The 16,517-nt window shown below is 29.1% G+C and overlaps 1 protein-coding gene across 6 annotated transcripts in view; it reads left to right on the forward strand.

The window, feature by feature from the left end:
* The window catches only part of LOC141455570 (dual specificity calcium/calmodulin-dependent 3',5'-cyclic nucleotide phosphodiesterase 1-like), a 385,265-nt gene extending 371,417 nt beyond the window's left edge, over window positions 1-13,848 (forward strand). For all 6 annotated transcript variants that reach the window (XM_074130711.1, XM_074130708.1, XM_074130706.1 and 3 more), the window contains one exon: window positions 285-13,848. In XM_074130711.1, coding sequence (XP_073986812.1) covers window positions 285-343 — 59 coding nt within the window. In that variant the 3' untranslated portion in view covers window positions 344-13,848. The remainder of the gene's footprint in view (window positions 1-284) is intronic.
* The last annotated feature ends 2,669 nt before the right edge of the window (window positions 13,849-16,517 follow it).

The raw sequence follows: 16,517 nt of genomic DNA on the forward strand, positions 1-16,517 counted from the left end.
TTTTCAAAATTACTTTCATTCAAAATGTTTTAATAAAAAATAATTACTTTTGTAGTTTGAGATTCGTCCTTAAAATTTTTTTGTGTTCGTTTTGGTGATTGTTTTTTCTAATTTTTTTAATTTAATTTAATTTTGTTTTCTACCCCTTCCCAAAGCTATGCCCTCGAAATGTGACATTGTTGGCAAAAATTCCTTATTTATATGCAAAAAATATAACAGATAAAATCTTCTTTCCTAGTTAAATTTATTATTCATTCTTAAAAACTTATCGCTATCATTTTCAGAAGCAGCTCAATCAGCGGAACAGAAGAATAGCGAACCAGAAGAAATAGCGAAAGAATAAAATGCTGCTATCATTAAATCACATTATATTTTGTACAGCTACGTGCCATTTAATGATTCTTAGGCCAACTATTGTTGGATGGTTGTGTTTATTTTTTAAAATCATCTTTTCAGAAAGTCGTAGAATATTGTTGACATATTTTAGATTATTTAATTTAAATTTTTGTTTTTCTTAGTTTTTATTCACACAAAGGTAAGATGAGTAAAATAATGCAAAGTGGAGGTTGTAACATAAAATATATGCAATATGTATTTATTTCTCGTAAAACTTTAATGTGTAATTATTTTGTATCATACTATGATAGGCCAATAAACAATGTTTGGATTATTCATTTGAAACAAAAGAGTTGTTATAAACACCGATTAAAAAATAGTTTTACATAACCAATCAAAATTACAAAATTAAAAGTTTTCAGATTTCCTTAAAATTTTGGGGTCTATAATAAATTTGTACAAACAAATGCACAAATTTTTAGTGGCAAACTACAAAGTTATGTGTAAAAATATCAGACCTCAAAGTTAAGAAAAGGTTAATATTAAAAAATATTCCTTAGGTTTGGATAGATAAATTACTGTAAGTAAAGAAAAAGATGATAGTGTAACTTGTCATTAACAACAAAATAAGCAATTAAAAAACCTACTTATATTCTGCTGCTTGCAAATTTATGCTCTTTAAATTATATTTAGCCAAACTGGATGTTTCTCAAAAATATTATGGGCAGATACATTTCATTCAATATGGGTTTGTTTTCAGTTATGAAAAACAAAATAGACGTAATTGAAAACATGAATTTTTTAGGAATAAATTTACTTCAACATGGTGGCAGCTATCATAAAAATTATTTCGGAATTTAAAAACTATTATTTATCTCTATCCTATTAAAGACAGTTATTTTTTTGTTTTAATTATTTCTTTTTTCAATTTTATACAATGATCATATGCTGTGTATCCCTCTGAACCTATTTGATTTTAAAAAGTGTGAACTAAGGTCATATTCAAGTTAACACACTAAAATCTACCATTTTACTTTGTAATATGAAAAAATTTGTTTGGCATCATAAACTACTTTTTACTAGTGCCGCGAAACGCGAGAAGAGCCTCCAGAGGTTCTTACCGTACTTTATATAGGTCTAATATAAATTTGTATTATTAAACGATATAAAATCCAAATTTAACAAAAATACACTTCTTAAAAAAATCAGTTTTCTGCCTCTCCCAGTTTTGTCCTGCAATACCCTTTTTTTACCTAAGTATTTGCGATCAATTTCTATTCACGGAGTAATTAGTATAATCCATTTTTGGTTGGTGGTTTATCAAATATTGAATAAAAATCGTGTAAAACGTAAAATTGAATGAAATTTTTAAAAAATCTTTTTCTTTTTTTTTAAATGTACATGATATTAATTTAATGATCATAGAAAATACTTTTTTAAAAAAAATGCTCTCATAATATTTCATATAAAGATAGCTCGAAAATATTTTTCCAGGTGAAAAAATGTTGATTTAAAACAAGCGCAAAAATGCAGAACCAAATTCAAAATCCAAATGGTTTGAAAATAGAAAAGGAATGTAAAGATTATTTTGTTGAAAATGACAAAAATATAGCTTATCATACCCAGTCAATGAAACCGTAAAAACGAAAAACATGCTTCTTCATTCGACCTTTAATACATTATTCCAAACATTTTAAGACTAATTTATTATTAGTATTGTATTAAAATAATGGTTATGATTATAATTTCAATTGACTACCTCTCAGCAAATTATTTCTAAATGAAGAATGTTTCTGTAAAGATGGCACAAACTATATAGTAGTAAATTCTGAAAAGATAAAAATCTTGAGTCTAAGGGCGTTCTTTCAAAGCCTAATTTTGTAAGCTAGTCCTGTCGAAAAGATGTTGCTGTCTCTATTGTCGATTACCGTTAAATGAGCTGTTGAGGCTTTTAGAAAGAGAGAGTTTTTTTATATTATTAAAGATCTTATAAAAATCTATGTACGCATAACATTTTTTTGTAGAAAAATAAGTTTAAGAATACTCCATTACCATAGTATTCATGAGAGGCTGCGTGAAAAGCATGTTTGAAGAAGAAAACTGTTCTCATTATATTTCGTTGTGCCCCAAATGTATCATGTATCAAAGTAACTAACGGCTTCAAATTTGAAAGGTTAAGTAATTCTTCTTTTCGTTTCACACGTTTAGAAATTTTAAATACTTTAAATAATTATAAATTATGTGCATCGTTGAATAAGTCAGATTAACTTTCTCTGGCCACTGCCAAACACCCTTCATCTCATAATTTATAAGAACCAGTGATCGTACTCATAGTTGAGCAGTAATGGTTTAAAAATAAACTCGTGAAAGCTTCTTGAGAATTCCGAAACCTATAAAGTTGTTTTACGGTTAATATATTTTCTTCAAATTTGGAACCCTAAGGGGAGATTTTCGGTAAAAGTTGGAAAACTGAAGGATTCAGTGAATTTTGAAACCTTAATGAAATACACTATCTTGCTAAAAAAAACTTTTCGCCCTCTGGGAACGTGGAAACGTGATTTCTGTAAATGGGAAAAAATGCATATGACCTAATGAATATCAATATGATAAATTGTGTCCAGTCATTTTAGCAAAAAAGAATAACTCGATTACTAGCTTTTTTTACCTCTAACTTTTTGTCATAATGTGACAAAGTTACCTGTTAGAAAGGAACTTTGTGATAGCTTTGAATCTAGAATCTGATAACATTGTTTGAACATCTTAACGATTACGAGACGTGGTCTGTTAGAATTTCATATTTCTGCAGGGCCGCTGTAATTTCAACTAACTCATAACATCATTAACATGCACAACATCTCAAACATCTTCATTCCTCCAATGTTTTCAAAAAGTATTATATAATATTAGATTTGTTTTGATTTCATTATACTACATTAAACTATGATAAATGGATATACAATTAATTTTAAGTTGAAAAGTAGACTGGAAATTTCACTAATAAATGTCTGACGAATTTCATGTGTCACTTACTCCGATTGTAGTGGTACAAGTAGTAATTATTATTTATTGTTAAAGGATTGAAGGATAGGTGCTCCTAACATAACTTCTCATAACTCAGTAGGAACTAATATTGATCCCAGTGAAACAATGTACACGGTAAAGTACAATGGAAGGTCATAATGAATAGTACTCTAAGGAATGGAATAGATGCCCTAGAGCAGACCCCATTTTTAATAATAATTATGGGTATTAATAAATTATCTTAAATAATAACTGTTACTGTGATTCTTTACATGCTCATTTATCTTAAAATAGAATTGGTGCAGATGCTTGGATGTCACTAGTATAGTAGCGTTCATAGAACAGCGGCCCTGCGCTTCTATTCACATTTAGAAATGATAAAACTATTTTAAAATTTTTTAAAGAAGTAATTGTTTAGACCTTTCAGCAAAATTGAAAAAATGCAGTATTAATATGTGTTAAAGTAAATGTATGACAAAAGAAATTACATTGTAATATACTTTGTGATATTTTTTCAAAAAGCACAAGGAGGTGCTATTTTACAGGGCTAAATATGTATATATAATACTGCTGTATAATAATATTATACTTACGTGCAGGTTTTAAAATTTGAATTAAGAATTACAAATATGTCATTTAAGTTCAAATTAATCAGTATTATGGAAATAGATTGAGCAGCAAATTTATAAAACTGTAGATATTGAAAAATATGTACATAAAAAAAAAGATATAATATTTAAAAGAAATTATCGTTTGTAAGAATTATATAGAACATATATTTGATATTAACCGAGTACCCCTAATTTCCCTAAATATTAAACATTTTATAGACGTACATATTTCATTGTAAGTAGCAGTAACAGCTTCAAAATGATTGTTTCTTCAATTAATATCAGACATCGCTTTCATCGTTTTGTCTTTTAAGTATTAAAAAAATATTATAAAAGCAGCTATTATCATTATTATTGTACTTAAAAAGTTTATTAGTAGTTTTTAATTTGCTCATTGGATTAGTTAAATTTATATTTCAATAATCATGTGTACATTTATAAATTAAAAATAAATAAAAAAAAAGATTTTAATCAAATTATTTTATTATTAGATAAATTATAAATAGGTTTTGTGCCTTCTAATCTTTGTAGTATGTGATGATCCGAAAAAAATTATTCCTAACAAAATTTATCTATTTTAAAATAGAAGTTAAAATTTGATAGTTATAAAAAATAAGCAAATATACGAGGCCCAATACTATAATAAATATGCCACCAGGTAGCTCTGGGTATATTTTCATAAAAAAAACAATGCTTTTTTTTTTAATTTAAAAAAAAACAATGATGAATCGCAAACGGTAATATCACGTGAGCTGGAAATTATTATGGCAATTTGGAGTAGATTAAAGTAAGGCCTAATCCACAAGGCATGACTTAATAATCTACTAAACATTTTGGAATTAAAATAGTAGATTTTGACCTAGATTTTTTTCTTCTTCTTCTTTTTTTAACTGTTTGAGAGTTACTGATTCTTAAATTAAACTTCTATTTTGAAAAAATAAGATTTTTATATTAAGGCTTCATTCATCAATTACAACTGAAAACGGAAGAATTCATAAAAAACATACAAAATAAAGATTTAAACAGATATATAAATAAAATTGAGTTTCAAACACAGTTGAATATACTATGTACACTCAGATGTAAAAGTTTTTTTTTTCTTTTTTGTTTTCTCCTTTTCATTTTTTACTAATACTATTTTTTTAAATTTAATTAATATATTTGTTTTATTTTAGTAATTACATAAATTTCAGCCTCTGTGATTATTGAAGTCTGTTTTCTTTTAGACTGAAGGTGAAAAGATAATTATGGAAAAGTAGATTTTGTTTTCCTTTCTAATTTCCTCCAGTCAATTGCCGAACAGTTTATGTTGCTCCCTAGCAATTATAATTTACGAATTAAAAAAAAAAAATTCTAATTGAACTAAACCATTTTTTTCAGTCTCAGCGTATCTTCTGCTATGATTTATTCCTTCCTTAATACAGGGCGCACACAGAATTTTTTTGTTTTGTTTATCTAGGTGTTATCTGTTAAGATCGTTTCTGAAAATATGTGTAAAAAATAATTTCGGCGACACGTTATTATCTTTTTAAGGTATATCATAAACATTAATTGTAACTAAGTCATTAGTAATTACTTTAAATTTATGACTCTATGCTATTTTCAGTTGGCTTCAGGACAGAAGAAAGGGCCAGCATGTTCGGGTCTAACGAAGTATGATATCTCGGCGAGGATAGAAAAACTGACTTATAGTTGCTGTATAACTATTTGTGCTAATGAGATTTTAAGGGAAGAGTAATCAATTGGAAATTTTAATTTTCTCAGATATTCAGGCGTCTCTATTAAATGGCTGACTATCAAGTCCTACGAAGGATTGTAAGACTGCCTGGATGGATATTCTGGTGGTTATTGGTACATATCATATGGTTGTCCGAACATTCAGGAGTAAAACATTTTAAGAAGGCAATTTTCCTGGTCTGGGAACCCTGCCCATGGTACACTCAAACTACATGAATAAAAAACTGCATTTTCTAAAACGAAAAAATTCATTATAAACCACTCGCGTTAGTATAATGAGATATTACTCCAACAAGAAAGTTCATAGCCCTTTTGAAGGCAGGCATACATCTTATGTCAACATATAACCTTTGTAGGTTTTGAAAGAAAGTAGGGACAGCATTATACATGTTGAGTATTATCAACGCAAAGGGCATGGACGGCTGAAAGTCTGGCACTAAAAATTCATGCCTTTAAGTTTTAGCAAGCATTATTTTCCAAACTCTTACGTCTAATCAAACAGTAAAAAGAAGACTTCAAATACTGGGAGTCATAATAACAAACCCGTAGGTCGCAATGGAATAGGCCGCCTAGCCCAGGGGTTAGCAACCCGCGGCTCTTTTATCCAAATTGTGTGGCTCTTCAGCCTGTCCAAAATATATTGAATACTTTAATTTTATTGAAACAAATGAAAATTCCATTTATTAAAGTAAATAATTTTTTCAAAAAGAATTTAATGTAATAGATTTAAAATTGAATAGAATTATATTAAAATAAAGTACGTAATTATATAATACTTTCATTCATACATAGGTTTAGTTATTATTTATTTGTTTATTTACTTTGCAATATGTAAAAAATAAATGTATAAAACATTTATATATTATTGAATATCATAAAACATAATTTGTGAAAATACAAATGATCTACAGAGTTGTTTACACTATCATTCTTGCGGCTCTTGGTAAGATTTATTAGAATTATTTAAGGAAAAATGGCTCTCTACTTGAAATAAGTTGCCGACCCCTGGCCTAGCCAATCCATTCAGAATGTAAAGTAATCTAAACTTATGTTCAATTTTTAGATCAAAGAATTATGATTATAAAACGGTCAGCAGATGAATTCATGTTTCTACACAGATATAGTAGAATTAGGAGCCATTTAAACTTGTCTTAAAGTTATTAAAATGCTTTTTGTCTACGTTATCTTTACAATTTTTTATAGGATATTGTTGCAAAACTTTAATTTTTTTATATAATCCTTTGTTGGGAGGGCTTCTGACCCAAATAAATACACTGGATGCGCCCATGAAATCATTTGTCAAGAATAGAATTTTTTTAATGTGGTCAGTTTACATTGAAAATAATTCTGTAAGAAATAATATTTTGTCTACATTGTTTATAGGTTGAGGATGAAGTGGAAACTGTTCGAAACGTTTATTCTCTGTATCTTTCTCTTAACTGACGGGAAGAGAAAGAGAGAGCATATGTAAAATTGTTTTTGGGTACGAAAGAAAAGAAGGAAGGGACGAAAGTCAAGTAGGTGATATGTTGTGACTATTAAAAAGCGTATTTTATAAAAACAAAACAATACTAAAAGAAGTCTGCAAACAAACAAAAATGTTTCAGCTGTGAAAATTTGTTTAAAAATAAATTTAATTCACCTGATTCATTAATTTATTTAATTTTTTAAGTGCTTAATCTCGCTACTAAGAGGAACAAACAAAATCCCGTTACAGAATAAACTATAAACTATGGTTCATATAACTACATATGTATATTATTCTTTATATTATGATTATAAAGAGCAGGCAATGAGTTTGAGGGGACCACGTTATATTAATTTTCTAAAACATCATGTAAAAATTAAACCATGTTTTATTTCTTAAAAATATTTGTGAAAATAAATAAATAATTTGAGATATTTGAAGACTTGTATCCAGTAATAAATGTCGGACAATGTTTTTGTATTATTGTGCAGTTTTATGAGGCTTCTTAACTCCATTTATTGACGAAAACCTGAAAATGCAGCCTCCAAATTCGGATAGATTTGAATTTCATGTTAATGGTAAAACACTTTGTGTTATGTACTACGTGATAATGATATACGAAACGCTTCACATCTTTATTGAGTAAAATATTCATCAAATAATACACAAATTTTGAACGCAAATGTTTGTTATGCCTTAGAAGTCAGAAGTTAAACATAAGCTAGCAAAATTTTGAACTAAGCAAAATAAATAAAATAAGGTACTAAAGTACCTTCCTTAAATTTTTCAAAAAATGTAGAATGAAAAACTTGTCAAAGTACTGACTTTGAAGGCTAATAATAAACTAAAAAAAATATCATTTTTATTTTCTTTCAAATAGTTTACCCAACAACTCTATTTTTATTTGTACCAATTTTTTGTTTGATTTTTCTTATTCTTTTCGAAATTTCTTTTACACCTTTGTTGTTGATTTCTAAGGCTTCCATTTAAATCGTATAGATGTACGAAAAAGAAAAGTTGATCGGAAGAGAGAGAAAGAAAACAATGAGCATGTGATAAATACGCTTTCTTTACTAAATTACGATTAAAAAGTAGCATTTGTTTTGTTACAAACATAAGTGCCATGTGGTAAATACAAAGGCTTGGGCACACAGAAAGGGGTCTGTAGCGATCCAGCGGTCGTCGCGGCGGACTGCGATATTGAGACGTCACACAGGACGCGATATCTTTGTTTGAGCGGTCTAGTTTGATTTGTTTCTTCTTGAGAAGTACATAGTAGTGCGTTTTCTTGTTTTTTGTTTATGTATTTTTATATATTGAGTATGAGCTTGGACGAAGAACAACTACTTCTGCTACTAGCTTTGCAAAGCAAAAAGAAGAAAAGACGAAGTTGGGCGCAAGAAATTACTTGTCATGTTGAGTTCTTGAGCTATCTCATTCCATGCTTCAGCCTTTTTTAAGACATTCTTATAATGATCGTGTGAACTATCAAACAAAAATTTGTACTTGCGCACAAATATTCTACAAAAATTTCAATTTATTCATTCATTTTTTTTTTTTTTTTAAGATGGTATAGAGATTGCGACGACCATATTTTTCAGTTTGTTTTAATGAAATAAAAAATGAGTAATAAAGTTTCTTAACTTTGGAATCTTACTTCGAATTACCAGGTGGAAAGGCGGTCACATTGAAATCTGTAATTTTGTATTACCATATCGCTTGTCGCCGCGACAAAGGGTAGCCCGCGGCGATAGTCCGTGTTCTGTTTGATAGAGTTGATGATGCAACATTGTGTAATACACCGCCTGGTCGGAGATCGTTGCCCGCTGCGACAGACCGCTTTCTGTTGTTTGCCCAAGCCTCAAGTATCAACTGATGCTAATGCTCTACAAAAAGAGCCGTGCTTAAATGAAACAAAATAGAATAATTTACCTATACTGTTTAAAAAGGCGTCTCAGTTTCTCATTAACTTTGTACATTTCTCTAGGAAGTGACTAGAACTTAAGTACATGGATTAAAGTGAAAAGTTCAAAAAATAGCGCAATAGACTTTAAAGTTGGCAATAGTCCTTAAAGAAAAACTTAATCAACTTTAGAAGTAGAATCTTTATCTGATACTTCGGTCAGAAATGTTGTGGTTCGCAAAGAGATTACCTGGTTTTGGCTTTCCTCACCAATTACCTGGTTTTGGCTTTCCTCACCAAGTTCTTTTGCAATAACACTAGTAATATGGTTACAGTCGTAATTTAAAGAAAAAGAAAAAAGAATTAATAAAGCTTATCATTTATTTATTCATTTTTTAGTAAAAACTTACATATATATTCAGTGTTTTGATTTGTTTTCAGAAGTAAAGTAAGTGTAATTAGCACTAAACTTTGTTCATACATTTAAGAGTAAATACAAAAATAAATAAAATACACTAATTTTAAGAGCTCAGTAACTTTTATTTTTTAACTCTCTCTTTTGATTTTAAATTTTCTGATCCAAAATACCTCTTTATTTATTACATCTACTCAGCAAGAAATCATTTCAACTCGTCACCTAGAATTCTAACTCTTGAGAAGTTAAAATACTTTCTTTTTTCCAAAATTTATATTAAACTAAATTTAATTAAGAAATAATACGTTTATACGAAAAGGAAGCATTGTTTTAATACATTTGTACATGATGTGAGAAAACGCATATTGGTTTAAACTATATAACATAATGTGCGCGTTCGTGTTTGTGTGGGTATAACATATATATATATATATATGTGTGTGTGTGTGTGTGTGTGTGTATGTATGTATTTATGTAAGTAGGTATGTATGTTGTGAGTTACAATCTTGCCATATTGGTATGCATTTCTATATACTAGTATTAGTACTGTGAATTGGTATTCTCGTTCTGTAAATTTTAGCTGCTGCAAAAGAAGAGTTACAAGTTATTAAAATTATAATCTTAAATTATCATTAAATTAATAGTAAGGCTGCTATCATAAACGTAATATTAATGTAGGCTTTTGCCTTTGGAACTTTACCTTTAAAACCTTATGATTCCACTGTCCAACATTGTTATTACTTTTATAAAAATACCATAAATTATTAATGAGAAAATATGTGCTGATTCAAGAAACAAAAAATAAATCGAAGCTGTAATTATTAGGTGCCTAAAACATTATGATGAAGGCCATTAAAATAAACATTGTAAGTTATATATATTTATGAACTTATAAATAAAATTTATATGTAAAGATGATAAAAGACAAAAATTGCATTCATTTTATGCTGGATATCAAACGTTGTGCTCATTCTTCATGAATTTTAATTTTATATAATATCTAAATTTAAAAATAGACAAGATATATTAGCTGGATTGTTAATATTATCAGGGTAAATCTACAATTTTTCATTCTCAAAAAATAAAATTCCTTCCAAGTTACCAAACATAAAAATAAAGTAAAATAAGCTTTATATTTTCTAATAATCATAATTATGTTAAAATAAAGAATTTACTTCTTCTTTAATGCAAAATAAAAACAAGAAAGAAATCCCGATAAAATGATAATTTAGAGGGACCACTTGTAGCAGCATTGTTGTTTGATAATTTATTTTGAATTTCTAATACATATTTTGTAAATTTAAAGCAATGACATGCGCAAAAATATGTACAAACATTTCAAATTTATTAACCAGAAGTATAATAAAAAAGAGCAGCTAACTGTATTCACACATATATTTTTTAATTTTCTATTCTACATGATTTTTAAAACGTTCAAGTAATTATAGAAGCGTTTTATAGCTCCCTAACCTGCAATGGAAAGTGTATGGAGAGAACTCTTTCCGAAAGTAGTCAGTGTACTGAAAACGCGCCGGGCGCCAGGTTCCTCTCTTATGATGCGCCTTAAATTAAGAAAAAAAAAAAAATATGTATGAAGAAAATACTTTTAAAAGGCAGGAATATTCATTTTGTTTTTATATATCATTTTAAGTTTGTTTACATCCTATTAAGATTTATAAATTAAAAGAAAAAAACACTTAGTATTGCTTGAACACGAATCTCATTTTACTTAGTAGAAATCAGGAATAACTTGAAATTCTTACATAATTAATGTTTAACACTTTTTTAATTTCAGACTGTACAACGTTATTAATTTAGGATTCAAAGAACTCGAAAGTTCTTTTACAAAATCCAATTTTATACTTTTAGGGACCTGAAAGTGTCCAAGTAAAGAACTTTCTGATGGATGCAGAAAGGTATGTTATTACAGCTAAGAATGCAGGGCAATTTCAACTCTTGTAATTTTCATTCACAACAACCTCTTAATAATTTCAAATAGACATTTTAAATACTAGAAAAAAGAAATCAAGTGTTGAATGTATGAAATAAAATTTTAAGTATAGAACAATACTTTTTAGTTAAGGCTACTGTTTAGAGCTCAGTTACTATCGTGAATTGCTACATATTTACATAGTTATTAAAAAAACATACATACATTAAAAAAGTGATTACCAAATCTCACACAGCAATAGCAAAAGTGATTTCGGAAGTGTAGGTGCAGTTTTGATCTTAATTTTGCCTGCAAGTAATTTAGGCAATGCACCATGATACTTGAGCAGTTGTGTAGACTGCCAAGCTAAGAGTAATGAAGTATTGGGGTATGAGGAACTTCACCTTGGTTTCTATTCTGCCAGTTTTGTCACAGATCTAAGAAATTGGGTACAAAGAACCTGTGCTGAGGGGTAAAAGCGGATGTCAATGAATTAATCATGAAAACATAGAAAAATATGAGTCTTGGCTAGACAGTGCTCTGGCAACGTATGTTGAAGCTCATTAAACTTCTGCCCATTAAAAATTAGAGAAACAATTTATTGGTTTGGTTGAGGGAGAAACAGCTCGGAGAAGATACAGTGGCAAATATTATGGTTTTAGAGAGGGTGAATGAGTCATTAACTCTGATTTGCTATGCTCATATTATTTTTAATTATCAAATCCATATTCAAAGTAAAATACCTCCTTCTGGTTATGGAATTATCTGAAAATGTCGGAATAGTAGCAATATTAAACTTAATTCCCAAATCAGTAACATTATTCTGATAGGGTAAATTAGAAGGAAACTCTCAAAGGAATATTGCAGTAAGTCATAAAGTGTAAAAAAATTCCTAGAAATTTTTGAGAAAACCTCAAAAAAGGAAATAATCTCTGTAAAGTAATAAATTTAAATTAAATGGTTCAGCTACTCGCAATTTTTTTTTTCACATAATACAGCCACACTCACACAATATTTTCGAAAAACTAATTTTTTGGATTCAGTACAACAGATATTTACTATGAAAAGTCGAAATCGAAAATTGGACTGATCGCCATATTTTCCTTACCTAGTAAGAAAAAGTTCGGGGCAAAACAAACAATTATCTACACTACAATCCACATAACAGATTAGGGACAGAAATTAGCTTTATATAAAAGATTAAATAAATTTTAAATGGAGAAACAAACTTCCTACAACAAAGGATGGGATCACATTCCAGGTAAAGTCGTTGATTTGATATTAAAGGTTCAAAGTTAAACGTAAAATAATTAAAATCCATTATTCCAACAAAACAATTGTTTGCTCTTGTAACGAATTATTAATTTTATAATTAATTAAAACACTAGAAAATAATTGAGAACAATGGAACAGGCATAAATCTTTGTTTCAAAACTTCAGATGTAGGGAGTAATAATTTATGTTTATGTTAAAATAAGAATTATTTTTCATTTCGACATAAAAATGTAATAAATAGAACCGGATGTTATTTATTATCTATAATATAATTGGTGCAACACACAATGGCTTTCTATTACTGCAATGCATGTCATGTAATAAAATTTTTGTCAAATATAACGAATCTTTATGTTTGCAATGAGCGTACGAAGTTTTTAAAAAATCGTTTCCAAATACCGAAAATATAAAAAATTGAATCAGTAAAGTTGCATTTCCAGTTAGCTGATTTTGTTCTATGCATTATTATTCTAGGTCCCAAGGTCCCACACCATCGAAATATAAAAATTGTGTTGTGTATTTCTACCATCTATTATCACGGACACAGTAAATAAATAAATCCCATTGGTTCAATACGGATAATAGTAGTCATTTAAAAAAGCTGCATCTGAGAGGCTTACTGTAATTTGTAAACTAGATTTAAAGGAATGCGGAAATGTTTTATAAACTTTTAATTTGTTCACAGTAAATAAAGAGTTCGTGTTCAAGTTGTGCTATGAGTATTCCCTAGGAACGTCGAGTTTTTTAACATCTTTTGTTAAAAATTTAAATTTGTATTGTTTAAGTAAACATATTATGTTTATAAAAGGAAGTCTATATAAAAATACTTATGCATACTGTATACATATTTATGCTTACGATAATAATAAAAATAAAATACATATCTATTTGCATAAATTTTTGTTCATAATTTGTGCGCGTGATAATAAATCAATACAAAAATTATTCCTGAGTTATAATATTTGCATATTTAATAGATTGTCCCATTATTCGGTCTGTAAAATCATCATATAAAAAATTGAAAAACAAACAAAAAATTAGACAATGTAGTTAAGCCATGTAAGTAAATTATAAAAGAAATTTATTTGTACCTTGTATAAACTTATATAAATGTATTTATGAGTACAAAGAGAATATTATTACTTCGTTCAATTCTTTTTATTTATTTTTTAACTTTCTTTCCCATTTAGTGTAGTAAATAAAGAATGTTTTGTTTTCTATAAAATAAGACTGTTTTTTAAGCATTTTATATTAAGAAATCTAAACTTATAGAAACTTAATGATCTAAATAAATGGAAAAACTTAATATTTTGTAGTGTGGAAATGACTGAATTAGGAAGTATGGAGATGAATAAGAATAAAAGAAAGTGGGATCTTGCATTAATATCCTCTGGTTGTAACATCTTATTGTGATTTATCATTATCGGAAAGTGAAGTTCAAAGTGATCTCAACGTTGAAGATTTTGAAATTGAAGATGATTCAGTTAGCACAGGATTTGAACAGCATGAGTTAAATGATTTGGTACGAGATTTAGGACTATCTAAAAAAGCTTCAGAGCTGTCAGTATGAAGAATGCATGAGAAAAACTTGCTTGAAAAGGGAGCTAAGGTATCCAATTTTCGATCAAGAGAAAGTGCGTTTCTACAATACTTTCAAAGTGATAGTGGATTTGTGTATTGCCATAACGCACATGGTTTAATGGAAGAGTTGGGAATTTCAGCCTATAACGCACCTGAATGGCGAATGTTTATCCACAGCTCAAAGCGGAGCTTGAAGTGTGTTCTCCACAATTGAAATTTATTTGGTTCAGACCCAACAGGCCATTCAGATCGATTGAGTGAAGAATATGAAGACGTAAAGATAATCATTGATTTGTTGCAAAATCATGAGCACCAATGGATCATTTGTTTTGACCTTAAAATAGTCTGCTTCCTTCTTGGTCAGCAACGTGGATATACCAAGTATCCCTACTTTTTGTGTATGTGGGACAGTAGAGCTCGTGAGAAGCATTGGGTGCAGTGGAATTGGACGCCCAGATCTGACCTGAAACCTGGTGATCCAAACATTCTACATCAACCACTTGTCGCCATAAAGAACATTATATTTACACCTCTGCATATAAAATTAGGTCTCATGAAGCCATTCGTTAAAGCTTTACCTTTGAAGGAGACTGTTTTAAGTATCTCATTTCGGCATTTCCTAGCGTGTCATTTGAAAAGAAAAGGCCGGTATTTTTGGTGGTCCACATATTCGAAGGTTGTTAAAGATGAACATTTCATCAAGACAATGCCAGAAATTCAAAAAAGTGCTTGGTTGGCATTCAAAAACATTGTTAAAGACTTTCTTTCTTGGAAATACACGAGCACAGAAATACGCCGAAATTGTCCAGCAACTGTTGGAGACCTTCAAACTGCTAGGTTTCAACATGAGCATCAAATTGCATTTTTTACATAGCCATTTAGCTAAGCTAAACTTAAGTGAGCGATTCCACCAAGATTTGAAGGTCATGGAGGCACATTATCAAGGTAGATGGGATGTACCTATGATGGCTGACTATTATTGGAGCATCAAGCGAGAATGAACACAGATTGAACACTCCAAAAAAAGCTATAAGCGAAAATTTTTACCTTAATAATTACCGTTCGATAAAGAAACAACTATTTGTTTGATCACAATTTAACTTGCAGTAACTATTATAGCCTTTACGTGAATAAAATGAATCTTTGTAAAGAGTATATTTAGTAAGTTTTTACTTTATTTTCTTTTATATGCACAATTTTTATGACTTTTGAGCTTGGTAGCTTAGTTGACGTGATAGACGAAAACTGCCGTTATTTTTGAATATGAGGCCAAAAGTTAGTTGAAAACAAGTCACAGATTTAAGACAACAAAATTGCTGTTCCCCAGAGTTATATAATAAATGTAAACACTCTCGCGAAAGTTATTGTTAATAATATTTGAAAATTTGCCAAAAAAACTGAATTATACTGAACGTTTAATTTATTGTTTCAATATATTTAATACAATAATTGTTCATTAAACAGCACGTGGGGTAGATAAAAGCAATGTCATTAAATAGCCAAACATGAAGTTTGGAACAAAAATGAAACTATTTTAAAAACTGAAAAATCACAAAAGTACACTTTTTCGGTTGAAAGTATTGCGATGACAGTTACTCCATAAGATTTTCTATAAATATTCTGAGCTTTCGGCTCTTTTTCGATTTTTAAGCAATTCTGGCTACACAATCAATTGCCTTGATTCTAGTAGAACAGTGTGAAGCTCTTCTGGGAACTAGACAAGCCGGGATAGAAGGTAATGAGAAAGTGGACGGCATGGATGGTTCATCAACCTACGGTTGCTGGCACGATAAACTTTGAGATAAGGCGATTATGGAATAGAAGACGAAGAGATAGGAAGTCTTTCTTTTTGCCAATAGTTGCTTATTTTAGTACACTCGAAGAGACTTAGCATATTTTGAAGTTTTAGAGTTAATAAAGTAGGCAGACATGTACGAGATTGCTCTTCTGATGAATAAGCCTCTTTTGGAGGATAAGGCTCAGAAATCCCAATAATAAGAGTTATTTCCTATATTATTGTTGCAATCATTTTCATAAGAGAACAAAAATGTGTTCAGCCTATCAATGATCAAAGCAAAAACCAAAGTTTTTCTCTTAATTATATTATACTCTGATATAGTTAAGTCGTACAAATTTAAATTAAAAAAAAAAAAGCTAGAGTGCTACAGATGTTCTTCAGCAGAAACATCAATTATATGTAGATTCACAAGATTAAAATTTATACTTTTTAAATATTAGGA

The sequence above is a fragment of the Rhodnius prolixus genome, unplaced genomic scaffold (assembly GCF_049639745.1).
Source record: "Rhodnius prolixus isolate KJV_2025 unplaced genomic scaffold, Rpr scaffold_4, whole genome shotgun sequence".
Classification (NCBI taxonomy): Eukaryota; Metazoa; Arthropoda; class Insecta; order Hemiptera; family Reduviidae; genus Rhodnius; species Rhodnius prolixus.